The following is a 17101-nucleotide window of genomic DNA, read 5'->3' on the forward strand; positions in this document are numbered from 1 at the left end:
TTATAGCACCACCTAGGAGAAAAAATAAGCACTGCACTTTCCAGGGAAGACAATTTTGAAAAGTTGCTTATAATAAAAGGTACTTTACATTATTCTAACTGTGGATTGTGGTGTTAATTGCTGCACATTGTAATCATAATCATAGTCCTAAAATATAATCTTGTATTAACTGCATTACCACCATTTATGGTCATATTAATTGTAGCAGATTAAATAAGAAAAATGGATTCCATCCTTTACATATGTGCTACTGTTATAAGCTAAGACAGCAATAAATGCTTCTAGGGAAAGACATTTTCCCTATGACTAAATCATTTTTAGACATGTTCAAATCTCAGGACGTATTTTTATTTTTTTTAATAAAATTCCTTGCTTCAGCTAAAGAAGAAGAAGAAGAAAAAAAAAACACCTACTGTGCATTTATGTCACTCGGTTTACTCTGATGATACCCAACAATAAAATCCTGTGGAACAAACTGCCTTCAGAAAACATCAAATTAGTTAGCAGTCGATAAATGTGAACCTTAAAGAGTAAATTCAGCAGTAATGCTAATGTCCTCAGAAGTTTCCTTTAGCACGTCAACGAGGGAGGAGGGTCAGGTAGAAAAGTACTTAGAGCCAAGAAGAAGAGGAAGAAGGCGCTCCGCTCAGACGAAGGGAAGCTTAAGCCTTGTGAACTTAATGTGGGAGAAAACTAACATAAGCACATCACCATGAGCATACCGTGGTAAAACATCTCAGTAACGGCGTCATGCTGTGGGGATCCTTTTCTTCCACAGGCAAATTGGCCAAGCTAAACAGAAAAACACTGGACAAACAAGATGCAAAAGACAAACCCCAAAACAATGCAGCTGCAATTGCAATTGCAAAACAATCCTACTGCTATCAATTTAACAACTACGCCAAACTTAATATTGGTGTATCAAATACAACTGCTATAAAATTCATAGAATGTTATGGTTGTAATATGAACAAGGGTTTGGAAACATTTGCATAGAACTGGATACCAAGCGGGTATCCAAATATCCCTCGTCTTGCCAAGTTCAAAACAATACAATAAATGAAGAGCTTAACTTTTAGATTTTTATTTGAAAATTCATTAAAAATGATAACTTGTCTCCTCGCTCTGACTCCAACAACATGTGAATTTACTGGTGCAGCTTAGAGGCACAGATTTTATTCTTTGGGAGGATTTGAATAAAGGACTTATGATGCAAAGAGACAGTAAAAATGCAGCACTTTTTGTCGACTCCACAATGAAAATGAAATTTAAAACAGAACCAGTCCTCGTTTTTATATATACGTATATCCATCTTTCTTCTATAAAAAAAAGGAGAGTGAAAAGCCATGTGTACCAGTTTCAAAGATATTTTACAAAAGAGTGTCAGATGAAGTTTGTTAGTGTTGACAGGTAAAAATCTACCCAAATGCACTTAAGAGTGATAATAATGTAATCTGTACCATACATACACCAAGACCCAACCTATACATCCATCTTATATGATATTTTTTCTCACTGTGTTGGTAAAATACAAAAAGAAATACCTTACAAAACACATCTTATTGTTTTGGCTTAAACATAGTACCGTTACAAACGTAGTGTACACATCCTATACATCAGTGCTCCTCAGCTTAGCACATTCTTATCTTTAACTCATGTGGAGGTAGAAAAACTCCAGCAAGCCCACACAGTCAGAGTAAAGACAGTCTTTTTGTTTATAAACCTTTTTTTTTTCTTTTAAAAAATAAAAATACATTTTATTAACAAAAAAAAAAAAAAAAGTGTGAAACTAATTTGTTATTTCCAAAAAACATTTGGAGCCAGTCTTCCAATACGTTTTTACCTCCCCCGCCTCCAGTATGCATCACGGAAAACAATTAAACTAATGCTTCTATAATATTGCTTTCTCCTTACATTATAGTGTTTAAAAAATAAATACGACATGCACGTCTTTACATGTAGTGCATTATTGTCTGAGACGAGGCAGACCATCTGCAATAAGATCATCCTATCTTTGATCAAATCGATTAAAAGTCCATGATTTTCACGTAACAGAATTTGTACCTTTCAAAGATACAGAAACAATAAAAGACGCCAATGTGGCAGGTTACAATGACACTCACATAAAATCACTTGTTTAGAAAACCTATGCTTAAACTCGTCTTACGTCAGTCTTGCCTACGATGTTAAAAACATGCTTTACCACAGCTGATTAAAAACGCTTTAGCCGGATAACAAAAAGTCCCCCGATGGAGTTTTGAGACCGTTTTTCCAATTCGTTCCTTTTCTGCAGTGTTTTACTCCACGTCAATAAACTCATGTTTCTAACTTGGAAAGCAAACAAAACAGAAAATGAAGAGAAAGCAAAGCAATGGCATTTGGCACGTTGGGAGACGTTGCCGCTTGCTCTGTTTGCCGCCTGAAAAATGTACACATCAAACAAGCAAAAGGTACGACTAAAGTGTGACGGTTGGTCTAACAAAAAAAAGAAGAAAAAAAAAAAAGACAAGAGTGTTTTCAGAGTAAAGGAGTTGGGGCTCTGTGTGCCGAGCTGGAAATAGTGTTTTTAAGCCATTTGTATCAAAAGTCAGATGAGTCTTTGCACCAGACATGCTGCTAGTCATTGACGAGGCGATACACATGGTACTGAGCTCCATGTTCGCTTGTGGACACTTCAAACACGAAGGCAATGCACAGCAGAGTCTCCTGGGTGTCTCTGTTGGACACCACCTGATGAAGGACAGAGGGACAACAGGAAGATAAGGATTTAACAGTAGCAATTTGTGGTAAACAGTAAATTCAAGAGAAAACAAAGTATGAATTAAACTTCAGTAGGTTGAAGAAAATTTGAAATAATTTTAAGTGACCTTTGTGTTTTTTTTGCTTCTGGTATGAGAGCAAATTGTTTTTGCACTGAACCTGCTGAACTTAACTTACTGAATTTTAGTGAAAAATCTTTACAGTTAGCATAACAATTATTAACAGGTTCTAGGAAACTACTGAAATCTGTTGTTTAAGCTAGACCTTGATAAATATAAACTCTATAAAAACAAGTCATTTTCTTCTTACAAGTAAATTTAACGCTACAGTCTCTATTAATGCAGTTTGAAGGGGCGGTATTATGCATTTTCCAGGCATATAGTGCCATTTTATACCACAACCAATTACTGTCTGTTATGCTGTATATATCAAACTTGGAAATTTGCCAATGGATTTGAGTCCCCATGGCTTTTTGAGGACTGGCTTGTTGGTACAATCTGTAGCATCGCAGGCGTCTTCAAACCCTTTGAATACGCCATCAAAGCGACGATTGTGTTTAAGGTGACTGAGGAAATTTGACGTGCTAAACACGCCGTTTTCCTTCTCGTAGAAATGTCTTTCAAAATTTGTTAAACAAAGCCGGCTTATTGTCTTCTAAACCCTTAAAGTGGCTCCAGACTTCTGCTGCAATGCTCTCCGTTTTCTGACAAGCCTGACTGCATTCACGTGGTGTTGGAAGTTCCCAGTTTTGACGAGTTTTTATGTTTATATTTCCGTCATCTGTGCGTAAGCCAACATTTTGTTTTTATCTATTATGAATATGCTATCAGATTTAGTAAAATACCTGCAGGATGGTGAAGTTCTCGAGTACACTGTTCATCATGTATTTCTCTGGCAGATGCTTGAGTTTGTGGATAAAGTTGATCATGTATTCACACATCGGTGAACGATGGATGCGGAACATGTACTTTCCTCCCTCGAACTGAGCGTGTTCCGTCTGCATGGGGAAAGAGACACACGCGAGCGTGTATTAAAACACACGTGAGACTAGCCTCTCATTGTTATTTCTCTGCATCAGAGCAACAGTGGCTTCTCTCACCTCAACTTTCTCCACCACCTGTTTTCCGAAGGAGCAAACCTTGGTGGAAACACTGATGGTGATGTTTTCGGTCCCACTGTACTGGCTGCTCACTCCATAAAATGCACTAGGGCCCTCCTCAATGTCACCGCTCAGATCCGCCTGGAACAAGGACACCAGCCAAAACTAAATAAAGAGTAAGTAAAGAAGTTCCCGATGACAAATAATAGCTACGGAAGCTCGTTTGTTGCGCCGTGTATCAGAAAAAAGTGTGGCTCAGTGTTGCGTTGATTCTTCTAATACATTTCTTATTGACTTTTTGATTAGCAACATGAAAGACAGAGCTCCAAGATATCCTACTTAAATATTATCTGTCTGGTGGTATGTGATGTTGCGTGATTAGCCTCTCATTGATTTGTTTTTCCGCTCAACTCTCAGAGACAACGACTCTCTTTATGTACTAACCCAGAACTTAACGAGAAAGAACGCATTGTGAGGCCCCTTTTCGTACAGCTCCTTCAGGCCTCCTTTCTTTTCTGAGAACTTGTCGTAAATCTGTCTCACATCTATGGACTCCAAAACTGGGTCGCTGTAGCCTGGATTTGATGGCCCAATGTGAACAAAAAGGTGTTTATACTGCAGAAAAAAAAAAGAAAAAAAAAAAAAAGAAAGTCAGAGAGAAGAATACAGCATTGTTTTTTTTCCTTCTACGCACGTTTGTTTCGTTATCACAAAGTACCGTCTCTCTGTCTTTTTGAGACTCCATAAAAGCAGAGTACTCGAGTAAACGTAGTTTTGCAGAAGCGATGGTTCTGTCTTGCCAGACTGGAGCAGCGATGGCTGTAGGCCGAGGTGGCGGCAACGTCTCATAACCTGTTGTATGATCACACATAGAAAAAAATAAACATTTGCCTGGGAGTATCTACATTTAATAGGTAAATAAAGGGTTGGATGTGGAGTCTTACTGATTGGTGGAGGGACAGGTGCTGGTAGTGTGGTGTACGGAGGCTGTGCAAAGGGCTTGATGCTATAAATGTTAAGAATTTAAAATTACAAAAGAAAAAAAGAAAAAAACAGAAGGAAGAAACTCATCCAATTATGAAGCTCCGACTTTCCCTGCCATACTTACTCCTGAGAATGTCCAGGTTGTCCTGGGACTGGGCCGGGCCAGTACTGAGCAACAAGACGGAATGGAAACAAGTCATAGAGCATTTAGATTTTAGCAGGAACATCAAATAAAAAAATAAAAGTTCAGCGTGTCTAGTTTTTGTTAAGGGTGCTCCAATCAGGAGCCGATTGTCAATTACGAACCGCAGGACCTGCTGAGACAGACACCGAATCAAGAGATGTCCCAAAGTTGACCTCATGGTGTCAGGGTTATTAAAAACTGATCAAATAATTTACAGACAATGCTTCAAATTGTTTTTGTTTTTGTTGGGGGGGTTTTTTCTGACTGCTGTGCATTAAGGCTCCACATCTGCTCAGTTTTCATTTAAACCAAACTAATTTGTTGGGGGAAATCTCCATTACACTTGTGATAACAGAAGCGACTCAGTTGGTGTCACTGGAAAACTTCATAAAAACAAAGATACTGAGCTGTTTTCTCCACGTAAAAAAAAAAAAAACTCTTCATCTGTGATCAGTGCTGTTCTGTATCACTTTTTTCTGCTCACAATATCCAGGGTTTTCACACATCTTCAAATGAAAAATTCAATCCTTCTCCATACTGTAATTTCCAGAGGTTTTGGAAAGTTTTACGATCTAAATTTAAAAAGGTATATATATATATTAAAAAATAAATAGAAAAGTGAAGTCAGAAGCTGCGTGTGAAGATAGCCAAAATTAGGGAATAAGAAAAAAAAAAAAAATCCTAAACTATGACATGTATGGACAAATTGAAAGACAGGAATTTGTCTGGATGAATTTAAAAAGGTGTGGGATTATTTTTATAATGATCTGCTGAAAGAACAAGCTAAATAGACTACAATTATGTCCGTTACTTCTAAGTACTTTTGCTGCCCTCTGGTGGAATCTGCCTAATGCTTAAAAAAAAAAAAAAAAAGTACATTCTCCTACAAAATACCTGCCTGCATTTTCTGATCCAACATTTTCAGGTGACCACCAATAAGAATCAATCGATACAAATAACTGGCAATGAAGGCCTGCTAACTGGAGCACCCTTAGTGTGTGTCTCACTCTGACTGGTGGAGGGAAGGGAGTCTGAGGTTTCATTACACTCGCTGACACAATCTGAGCCGACGACAGGTTGGCCACCGTCTGGAGTGCCTTATCTTTGGATACCTGATCCTAAATGAAAGAAGAGACACACACAGAGTAATACACAATGGTAAAAAACCATCAATTTCTATGCAGGTTAACGTGAAGGTCAGCAACTTTTAAAGGATCATTTTATCCAGTAGGCCAGCCAACATTCACTTAAGGTCAGCAAGATGCAGTTACTATAAAGGACAAGACATGAAAGACAGCAAAGCAGAGCTAAGAAGCAAAAGCTGGAGGCGTACCAAGTTGGAAGAGCTAAACCATCACCAGCACTTAGCTAAAGCCACTAAAACCAAAAAAAAAAAAAAAAAAGCAATGAGTAGAGTTTCTGAGTATGGCAGTAGAGCTGCGATACGAACTAGCAGTAATAAAAATGTAATGCCAACCACACAGCACAACAAAAGCCTGAAGCAGAGAACTGGAGTTGTGTAACCAAAAACTTACCAAGTTCATGGCCTACGGCAAAAGAGACATGTAATAAATTCAATTTAGTACACTCAAAACGAAGGGGACAGATGTTGGGTAACAAAAAAAACTCATTTGGGGCAGTCATCACTCTGGGTTACTCTGAACTCCTCACAAATGTTGGGATTTTAAATAATTCATTACGCCCAAAGAGCCCAAAGTGTGGCAGGAAAAAAAAAATCTATGTCGAGTCGAAACTTTCAGCAGTAACAATAATAACAGTAATAACAGCGTAGTAAAGGAAAGTTTCCATTGGCGGTTGTTGACAGTCTTCATGAGAAATGTTTGTTTTGTCGGACTTGAAAATGTCTGACTGACATGGTGTGTAATGAGTGGAGACGCTGTTGAAACTAGGCTGGAATAATTTACCTACCTTCTAAATGATGAACCACAAAATGCTCTGGAGAAGTCTAAACATTTCACTGGTAAGTTTAAGAATAAACTCAAGCACAAACTAGAGTCAAAACCTTTTATCCTATGTGAAAACTAACAAATCAGGGGTGGGTCATATGAAAAACTTTCACAATATTTTGTGGTATTTATTGGGACAACAATAAAAGCGACAAAACAGTATAAACAACTTCTTTGGAAACTAACTGTATTTATCATATTTTTTAGTTATTGATTCTTACTGACGTTCTTATGGAATCAAAAAGTGGAGAAAATGGTAAATATAAAAATCCCAACAGTACAGCCATTTTGTGGAGTTTTCAAAAGCAAATTCCATTAATTGGAATTTGTCATAAAGATACATTCTTATCATATTTTTTCCCAGATAAAATATATGATAAATGCCCATTCTTAATCAGCCCTAAAGGGTGCTTACATCCAGAAATGTATTTAATTTTTAAAAAGCAAAAAGTCAGTGCAAAATGATGGTAGACAACACTACGCTAAAGGCTCAAGGGACAAACATGAAAAAAAGTAAAGAAAGAAAAGGAAAAAATACTCAAGAATGGGAAGACAGATCAGGTTTTTCTTCAAAGTGTAACCCTCACTGAGAGGAATATTACAATGTCTTTGCTAGCGTGTGTGTGTGTGCGTGTGTGTGTTTGCAGGCATGAATGCACTTTATCATACACATAGATAAACTAACCAAGCAAAGTAATCTCATGCAATTATCTGCCAGATGTCCTGAGTGAAACGAGCAGGCCAGCAAACTCCCATGCATAGACAAAAACTCTTAGCAAAAAAATCGAATCCCTTGAAAAGCCACAAAATAAAGTTTTTCTTTTCTTTTTCTTCCCCATGAGCAACAATAGCCAAACTACAGCCAGCAAGCAAACACGGGACTTGTGACACAAAGTAAAAGAATGTATCTAAATGTGCGCATAACGCATGGCTTCACTTCTGCATCACTAACCGCGAGTCCAAATTAAGGTTTTACTCTCATGCAGCTAAAAGCAAGATTAGCGGCAGCAGAGCGTCGCCACAGAGCCTAAATTAATTTGACATGCAGCCATGCAAATTAGTTGATTATTAACAAATCTAAAGGTGTATTCCACAGTTTCCCAGCATGCAGCCTTAGGGGAGAAGAAGGTTTGCAAGAGCTGACCAGTGACAGTCCATGTGGTCTGGAGCTATGACCAATCTGCAGTTGGAGCTTTAACAACCAACAAGCGCTTTTTTTTTTTTGTTTGTTTTTGTTTTTAACTCTATGACAATACAATAGGTTTAGTAAGATCTGAGCGACATGCAGAACAACGCTGCCAGCACTGCAAAGTCAGTACGCCTGTGTACCTTCAGCTTAGACTGAAATTCACGAGACTTTCTCTTGGCCAACACTTGCAGGTGACTAGAGACCTGAAGAAAGACAGGATGAAGGGGAAAAGGATGGAAGGAAACGGGGAAAAGAAGGAGGACTGTAACTACGGAGGACAGAGAGAGTCGATGCCACGGGAACCCACCTTGATGCTCGCCTGGTATTCACGTACCCGCTTACGTGCCAAAACTTGAATGTGACTAGATACCTTTGGGGCCAAGTGTAACCCCATGAAAACAAAAAGGAGGATCTTTCAATTTAGAAACAACCAAGATCAATGGCATCCATTTTTGTGCTTTTCTTTTTTCTAAACATGTGTAACGTTCTATAAAAAAATAAATATAAAAATCACAGCTGGAAATATGCGTATCGTCCAGAAATATCTGCATCTCTTACCTGTTTGCGAGTACGTGTCTTCCCAGTTCGAAGCTTTATGTAGCGAGCTATCAGCTCATTTCGACCTAGGATCCAGAGGAGAGAAAAGTGATTAAAAGAAGCAGCAAAAAGGGAGCTGAGCACATCTGTCCCGTTTTAATAAAGTTTACAAGTAATTCAGTCTTAGTTCTACACCAAGTTTGATAACATCAGCACCTCACTCAGCACTATCCCCTCCAGCCACAAATTTGTCAGCCCCTAGTTCACAAGATGCCGCCCTGGGCAGTTGCCCAAGTCGCCCACATCAGAAACTGACACTGAAAGTGCTTTGTAGTAAAGGACTCACAGAGCAGGTATATTCACTGAAGCTAAAAGCTACAGTTAAACAAAGTGAAATCTTTTGTTTTAATCCTTTGTCTGTTTTACAAAAGAAGCAAGTGCAACTTTACTGATGGCTCTCGTTAAGTGTAAGAAGTCTCTGAAAAAAAAAAGAAAAAGGCTTTTGTTGATCCAACCCAGCACTCATTACACAATTATAATCTCTGGCAGGCTTTGCATATCTGTGGCTTCACAATGTCCCCATTAAAAGCTTCATAGGCCTGGTTTGGCCTTCCTTCCTGGCAGAGCTCCAAAACAAATGACAAATAGGATGCATGAAAAAAAAAAATGAAAGAAAAAAAAAATGTCTGCACGGGTGACTACAGACTAGCCTGTTCATCACGTTCTTCCTCTGCCTCATCAGCTACAAATCAGCCATGATGATCTGATCGTAAAGTGGTGAGCAACCCACTCTGCTGCAAGGAGGTTAAGTGGAGGTGTAACGGTTGATGTGTAGCAACATCATCAGCAACCAACACCACGTGCTGTTCTTGGAAGTGACTGAGCCCCTTGGGGACTCTGGATGAGTCACATCAGTTAACTTACCAGCAACATAAAATTCCCCAAAAATCCTCAAAAAGAGGCTGACTCAGACAAATCAGACCACTCCAATTCCCCAAACACAAGGACACAAAGTCCTTCCTGCCTTCTGCTGCTCCTTATAAGGCCAGCGACTTTTCCTTTGAAGTAGTTGATTGCAAAACTGAAAATGAGGAGCACAGGGCATAAAAACAAAAGACCCAGAAGCAAAACTGGAAGTCTGGGGGATCCTTTATTGGCAGACAGAAATGTTGCCTTTTAACTCATTGTAGATTAAATAAAGGACCGCTGTTCATTTTACAGGGGCTGATGTAGAAATAACCTCCAGAATTTTACTCCTGGGACTTTGTGCCAGTGATGATCTCACCTGACGAGGCCCGACTGCCCATTTGTTCCTGCTCTGTCATCTAGTGCACACTTACCAGTTGGTGTTGCTGTGTGACACATGTATAAAACACCAAAACTAGCCACTGCAACAATTGGCTAGAGCGAGACATGGGCCGGTCAGCGGCCGGAGGTATTCAAAACTTTATAAAGTTCAGTTTAAATACTGATTACGTTTATCCTCCTGCGATTTGAGAATCTTTTATTGATGTGCCAGGGAAACTGTCGGAGTTTTCTCCAGCATCATAGAAAAGCATATTGATGCACAGTGAAGGTCTGTCAATTGTAAATATAAATGCAGGAGAAGAAACGTTTATCTCTCCTAATACAACAATAATGTTTTTAACTCTATAGTTGGCAAGTGACTAAGTGTTTTGTACTGTAGCCTGGCTACCTGAGCAGATAGCCCAGCTTCTCAATTAATATCAGTTATATTTTATACTTGCATTAGTCGAGGGAGCAGAGATACGAAAGGTAATATTCAGTGCATAAAACATGTAACATTGTATTCACTCAAAATATTTTTGCTCAAGTCAGTGGATCAAAATCATAATAAATAAATGTTAAAGAGATGAAACAGTAGCAATTAGCTAATTTATTCCCTGATCAGCTCTAAATCACAAAAGAAATGGTCAAATAGTGAAAAGTAATAATCTTGTTTCCAATTTACCACTGCCAACATTTCTGATCTATAAATGATTTAACTAAGATCATGAGTTTAATATAAATTAAATAAAGGTTAAGAACATGTGTGTTGCCTCATAAATTGGGATAACGTTGTAATTTCTCAGTCTTCTGTTAATGAAAACTACTTATCTCAAAATTTGTAACATTTTTTTTCTTTCTCATCTGAAATAGCTCCAGATAAAAAAAACCCCAAACATAATAAACAAACAAAAAAAAAAGGAAAACATATGGTAAAACCTCAAAGAAAACTGCAAATTGATATTGGACAGAACATGCCTGTCAAAGCATATTCAAGCTAAATATTACAACAACACAGCAGCAATAATCAATGTTATAAGATTTCAGGAGCAGTGGGCGTTCCTCGATTTCAGTTTATTCTTTAGAAATCTGACTGTCAAACGGCAACGAGCAAAGACTTTACAGCTGCCGTTAAAACGGTGCATATGACAAGCATATCTGGGCCATTTGAATCACCAACAATTCATGTACAAGAAGGCAGTCCTGCAGGATAAGCAACTTTTGTTGCAAGAATGATATGAAAAATATTGTGACTAACCCTCCCACTCCGACTTTATCATTTCTTGTGGGGGAGAAAACAACGAGTGGGAGTGATGTGTCAGAAGCAAGTTCCACACCTGAATAAACTTCTGCTAGTTTTTAAGTGTTTTGCAGTGTTTTCCCTACCATTATCCAAGGGGAGGGTGGGCACCACGCCCCGCTAACGAGACCGCTCGCCTCGCAGCATGTGGTAATTAACGGTGTTAACAGTTAAAAGTTATTGCCTTTACCAGCATAAGTACCGCTGGTAAAGACGGTACTTTACCAGATCTCGTTAGGGCAGAGAGATCTGGCCCGACTGCGCCAGATCTCGCCGTGAGCCGTTTCTGTTCCTACGTGGGTCGCTTAGAGTAGACGCATCATCGTGAACTTTCAAAAGCGCCGACATCAAAGTTGATAAAAGCTGAATGGAAACACGCGCTTCTACTCCGTAAGTTGGTTAGAAAATGATGAACTGCTGTTCTGTGGAAACAAATGTGGTTGTAATAATAAAAATTAGCGCAGCTTTAAAGCGCCACAATGCTGAAACAAGCTTATCTGTTACATAGGTGTTTTGTTTTTCTTCTCCCTCACACCACATCACCTAATGAAGTAGAGGCTGAAGCGGATGAAAATGCAAATACATCAACAATCAACAATGATGGGACTCTCCGATGTGAGCCAAACCCTTCATTAAGATATGAAGAAAATTCTATTGCACATCCTTTTCTTAAGGCCCTGAATGCACCCTGATGCAAGCAATCAGAGAGCACAATGAACATGCACGTATATTAAGACCGGATAAAGCAGAGAAATGTAAACAAAGTTTTAAGCCATCAGTACATAAACAAAAAACAAAATGCCACTTTCCATGGTAACGCCAATTTGACTTAAAACATCAACTCGCTCTATCATTTGATTGCGTTACTACTGGCTGCCCTCTGACCCCAAAGCCAAATACTCCTGTCCAAAAATACCTGTAAACAGATCACTAGTCGACAAACTAAGAGGTCTCTGTAAAAAGGTCAGATAACAAAACAAAGCTCTATAATACAGATACGGTCGATAAAAAACCTTGTGGAAGCGGTAAACATAAACAAACTGGACCTCAGCAGGTTCTAAGTTTAGACCCCAAGGAAGGTCATTTTTGGATTACATTGATAAAGCGAATGTTTTAAAGTTAAAATCAGTTTTTGTTATTTTGTTTCAAATCTGCAGCAAGTTAAAAATAAGGAACAGAAACAAAACCTGAAAAAGTGAATTCATATAACCCAAGAATGCCTTTTTCATGACCCCCACCGACAAAGTGTGGCTAGAAATGAGATGCTAACTAAACACTGCTTCAATGACCAGAGGGCAGCTTGGCAAACTGGGACATCAAAAAGTGCATTTATTTCAGTAATTCAACTCAAACTGTGATCATCCTATTTTATATAGGATCATTACATACAGGGTGACAGATTTCAAAAATAATTTAGCTGGTTATGGATTATAATCAAAACCCTTTATTCTTATTACCAGAAAAACACCAGACAAGATCAATAAATGTTACGTCAGGCCTTCCACAGCAATGTGGAAAACAGCTGACTTGACAGTTGTTCAGCAGACACTCCCTCAGAAGGAGGATAAGTCACACAAAGTTCTACATCCCAAGCATATTAAAGGAAAGCTTGGTGGAAGGAAAAAGGCTGTAAAAAAAAAAAAAAAAAAAAAAAAAAAAACGTGCACAAGTAGCAGGAGTTAAATCAGCTTTGACAGGATTGCAAAGCTAACCCCAGTCAAAACACTGTGAGGGAGATTCACAACTAGAATCAGCGCTTCAAGAGCCAACACACTGGACATCTAGGACAGGAGCTACAACTGTTGCCTTCCTCGTGTTAAGCCAATCCTCGGCCGGACAACGTCAGGAGTATTTTGCATGAGCGGAGCAGAAGAAAAGGAGTGGAGTATTGCTCAGTGCTCCAAACTTTTTTTTTTTTCTTTTCCACAGAAAAGTACATTTTGTATTTCAGTGGAAATCAATGTCCCAGAGTCCAGAGGAAGGCCAAAATCCAAGCTGCCTGAGGCCCAGTGGGACGTTCCCATCACCAATGAGGATTTACAGGAGGTATTTATCCGTCTGTGTCGGTCCACTAAGTTTTACCGACTCTAAAGTCACCCCGGATTGTGAGAACTTCATGCTTCCCTCTGCTGAGAAGCTCTATGGAGAGGCTGATTTCATCTTCCACAGGACTTGGCCCTTGCCCACACCCCCAAAAGTACCAATACCTGCTTCAACGACAAAAACATCGCTGCGCTCGATGGTCAGTACATGTGCACAGGAAAAATTTGCAGAAAGACAGCTAATCCAATTGAGTTCATACACTATATTCTCCACTGATACGCCATATCCAGTACATTATTTTCAGTAGGCCAGCAACAGATTAAGGAATACGCCCACTTTTGACAGTTTTGTCTGTGATTATGCCGTACTTAAGACGTAGAAGACGGGAATTTAAGGAGTGAAAAGAAAGCTGGCCCACCATAATTATCTCAGGACAGAAATCTTCTTACCATACATCTTGCCCTCATCTGAAAGTATGATCTTTCTCCTCCCGCATGGAGGGTAGATGGCCAGCGCTTCTTGAAAGCTCTGCTCGATGTCTGGACTCCAGACGCCTTCAGGGTCGCCGTCCAATCCACGGTCAGCCCCATCTGCCAGTCCCTCTCCGTTCCCGCTCTCCTCCTGCGCCCCATCAGGGCTGCTTCGGCAACTCCACTCCGACGCAATGATGACGGTTCCAGCTACACACTCACCTGCAGCACACAGCACATGAAATGTCGTTATGATAATTATTAGAGCGTTTTCTACTGGGGGAAATGGGCTAAAAATGTGTGTTTTTGCAACAACATCTGTTAGATTTAGCGTGATGGACGCGAGTCGTTTATGATTGGTGTTCATTTAAAACCTAATTATATCATAAACAGCATAGAGGGGGAAAAAAATGACAATTTAGAATGAGTTTTCCCTTCACATTAAGAACATCTGAGTAGAATATACCACAATACCAGAGAAAAGAGAAGTAATTATTTTTGAAGGGGGTAAATTTAGACTAAAAGAGCCTGCAATCAGCAAGGTTTACAGCAGTGGAAGTAATAGTCCATGACTGGTTTGAAAACGCAATCAAAGTTAAAAAAGAATATCTTAAAATAAATCTGAATATACAAACTGAAAATGTTCCATGTACAAGTAAAAGCAAAAAAAAAAGTCATGGTAAAGAGGATTCTCCTTCTAGACCACAGCACAAACCAGCAGTGAGAATTACTGCTAACATTAACAGCTGCAGAAAAATCTAAGGATTTACATAAAGAAAGGAAAAACTGTCCCATATATATATATATATATATATATATATATATATATATATATATATATAAAAATCCTTAGATTTTTCTGCAGCTGTTAATGTTTTAGTCTTTTTTTGTAAGGTACAAATTTCAATCAGGTTTTTAAGTCTGTTCAAAAACCAAAGCTGTCCTTGACTGGATTTTGCCGTTTGCGGGACAAAATGTGGAAAAACGACATCAGGGCACAATTATTGACTCAGCAATGGCACGGGCACAGATCGCAATAGATGATTTTTCAAGCAGAAGTTGTCAGCAAAAACCTGTGAGCTTAATTTGGAGAAAACTGTTTGAAATTTGATGAGGCTTAATAAGTCCAAACATATTATTATTGGTTTGGTTTGTTGAAACAAACACTATGTGGTTCAAGAGCACATACAGCAACTATAACAGGACTTACTGACTTTTTTCAGATCAAATCTAACTTATCCTACTCTAGATTTAACTAATGTTTGTGATGGTTATCAGTCTAATCTGCCAATATTTTCTGAACATTCAATAAGCTAATGATTATTTTAATCAATCTCTGCTTGTTGGGGTGTAACCCCTACGCCTGTGTCAGTGCGTGTTTTACTTATAGATGAAATGAGAAATAAATTGTTGACCAAAACTGGACGATTTTTAGCTCGACTGGACCTGAATGGTGGACGATCACTCAGAAACTTAAAAATCTGATCTTCATTTTGGTCAGTGAAGGCACCATACGTATGCTCTAACAACGCATTTCAAATTTCAAAGACTCCCAGTTTAATTTTCAGCATCAGTGGGGTGTCTGTGGTTCGTTCAGGCCGGGAAAGAGAGAGCCGTTCTTTCAGAGAGTAACAGAAAGGCTGGAAGGAGAGCGTGAAAGTTGCTCTGTTTTCTTGGATTGTGCTTTGAACCTCAATCAAGGACACTGCTGGATTTGGAAATGCTGGTAATTTATAAATGTCAAGATTAAGGTCAGCAGCACACACATCTGCGTGCAAGTAAACAAAACCTTTTTGGATATGTAGCCTGTTGGATGAATCCTACCAGGAGGGTCAGTTAAATAGAAAAACTCAAATAAAAGATATTTTGACAGATAAGTTACGACGTCAACAAGTATGACAAATGTCTTGAGGGGCTGCAAATACTTTCAAACTTCGCTGTGAGTAAAATCAGTTTCATAGTTATTTGCTACTTCCTTAGTGAGAACTAACAGAAAGAAAGTAGGGCATGAAGACTAGACTTTAAGAAAAGAAAAAAAAAATCATGGAACGGTTTAGTTTTCACCAAAATACATTCAAGACATGCTGTCATAGCAACCTTCCAGCAAGTCTTCTGGTTCAAATCTACTCTACATCACCAGAATCAGAACCAAACAGAGAAGCAGCATTCAGTTTTTCATGCTCCACTAATATGGAATAAACCTTCAGAAAACTGTCCTGAAACCCATTTGCTTATAATATTACATGAAGCATCTATAGTCCAACTTTTCTTTCTTTCCCTTTAGTGTGTCAATGAAATAAACTCATGTTTTTTCATGTTTTGCACTTTGAACTGTCTTGTTGTTGACATGTGCTACACAAATAATCTTGCCCTGCCAAGACCTAAAAGGCAAAACAATTTCAGGATAACCACTCAGTAATGGTTTACTACAAGGTTCAGGACGTGCAGACGTATTAACAACGTTTCCACACCGAGTTGTTATGGCTAATGAAATTAGAAAAAAAAATAAAAAATAAAGACAAATTCTAACTCGATAAACACTGACAAAACCAGATTTTGTTCAGATAGTTGTCTTAGAGAACACTGTTTGAAATAAATTGCACTCTCTCATCAAAAGGATGTCCCAAGTCTCCTTTGAATACAGACGCACATTTACAATGTGAAAGCTGCTGGATGTGTAATGCTTTCCAGATTGGTGCAAAAATGATCCCAACCACAAAACAACCCCAGAGCATCAGTGTGGTCTCTGAACTTCCCCTGCTGTGTTGGGCTCATAGTATACACTGTGCTTACAGACTCCCCAGATTCAGCCTCTGCTGAAAGGGTCGAATTGTCTCCACAGCGATCAGACATAACCGACTGAATGCATTAAAAAGATTTAATGTGTGATATGCAAGCAACTCCCAAGATGTTTCACATGCATCCTTTTTTCCTCTTTGTATTGACGATTACGTGGCGACTGTGGCTGTGTTGGTACAGTAGTTGTCTTGCGATCGGAAGGTTGTAGGTTCAATTCCAGCTTCCTCCTAACATTTAATCCCAAATTGTCAACAGATCTGCATATTGGTTTGAGTGTGAATGGGTGAAGTGTAAAGCGCTTTGAGTGGTCAAAGTAACTGGAAAAGTGCTATATAAGTTCAGTCCATTTACCATTTAAGCTCCAATACTCCCCCTCAAAAACTAATACATTGTCATTTCTAAAAAAAAAAAAAAAAAAAAAAAAAAAATTAAACCGGGGAGGAGAAGGAATTTAAAAAAACCAAAAAAAAAAAAAAAAACAA

General features: G+C 38.7%; 1 protein-coding gene across 8 annotated transcripts in view; it reads right to left on the minus strand.

The window, feature by feature from the left end:
• Positions 1 to 1068: 1068 nt before the first annotated feature.
• tead3a (TEA domain family member 3 a) overlaps positions 1069 to 17101 on the minus strand; it is a 23731-nt gene continuing 7698 nt past the window's right edge. The window contains exons 2-14 of one of the 8 annotated variants that reach the window (XM_015031150.1): positions 13800 to 14042; positions 8742 to 8806; positions 8491 to 8553; positions 8324 to 8386; positions 6563 to 6574; positions 6035 to 6145; positions 4968 to 5011; positions 4804 to 4865; positions 4578 to 4711; positions 4304 to 4474; positions 3860 to 4000; positions 3605 to 3757; positions 1069 to 2730 (exon numbers count right to left, since the gene is read on the minus strand). In XM_015031150.1, the coding sequence (XP_014886636.1) occupies positions 2617 to 2730; positions 3605 to 3757; positions 3860 to 4000; positions 4304 to 4474; positions 4578 to 4711; positions 4804 to 4865; positions 4968 to 5011; positions 6035 to 6145; positions 6563 to 6574; positions 8324 to 8386; positions 8491 to 8553; positions 8742 to 8806; positions 13800 to 14042 (1376 nt within the window). In that variant the 3' untranslated portion in view covers positions 1069 to 2616. Of the gene's footprint in view, positions 2731 to 3604; positions 3758 to 3859; positions 4001 to 4303; positions 4475 to 4553; positions 4712 to 4803; positions 4866 to 4967; positions 5012 to 6034; positions 6146 to 6562; positions 6575 to 8323; positions 8387 to 8490; positions 8554 to 8741; positions 8807 to 13799; positions 14043 to 17101 lie in introns of all 8 variants that reach the window. The other 7 variants (XM_015031158.1, XM_015031153.1, XM_015031151.1 and 4 more) reach the window with 7 other exon arrangements.

Source organism: Poecilia latipinna, unplaced genomic scaffold, assembly GCF_001443285.1.
Source record: "Poecilia latipinna isolate Pla-1442-1.1 unplaced genomic scaffold, P_latipinna-1.0 Scaffold199, whole genome shotgun sequence".
NCBI classification, from domain to species: Eukaryota; Metazoa; Chordata; class Actinopteri; order Cyprinodontiformes; family Poeciliidae; genus Poecilia; species Poecilia latipinna.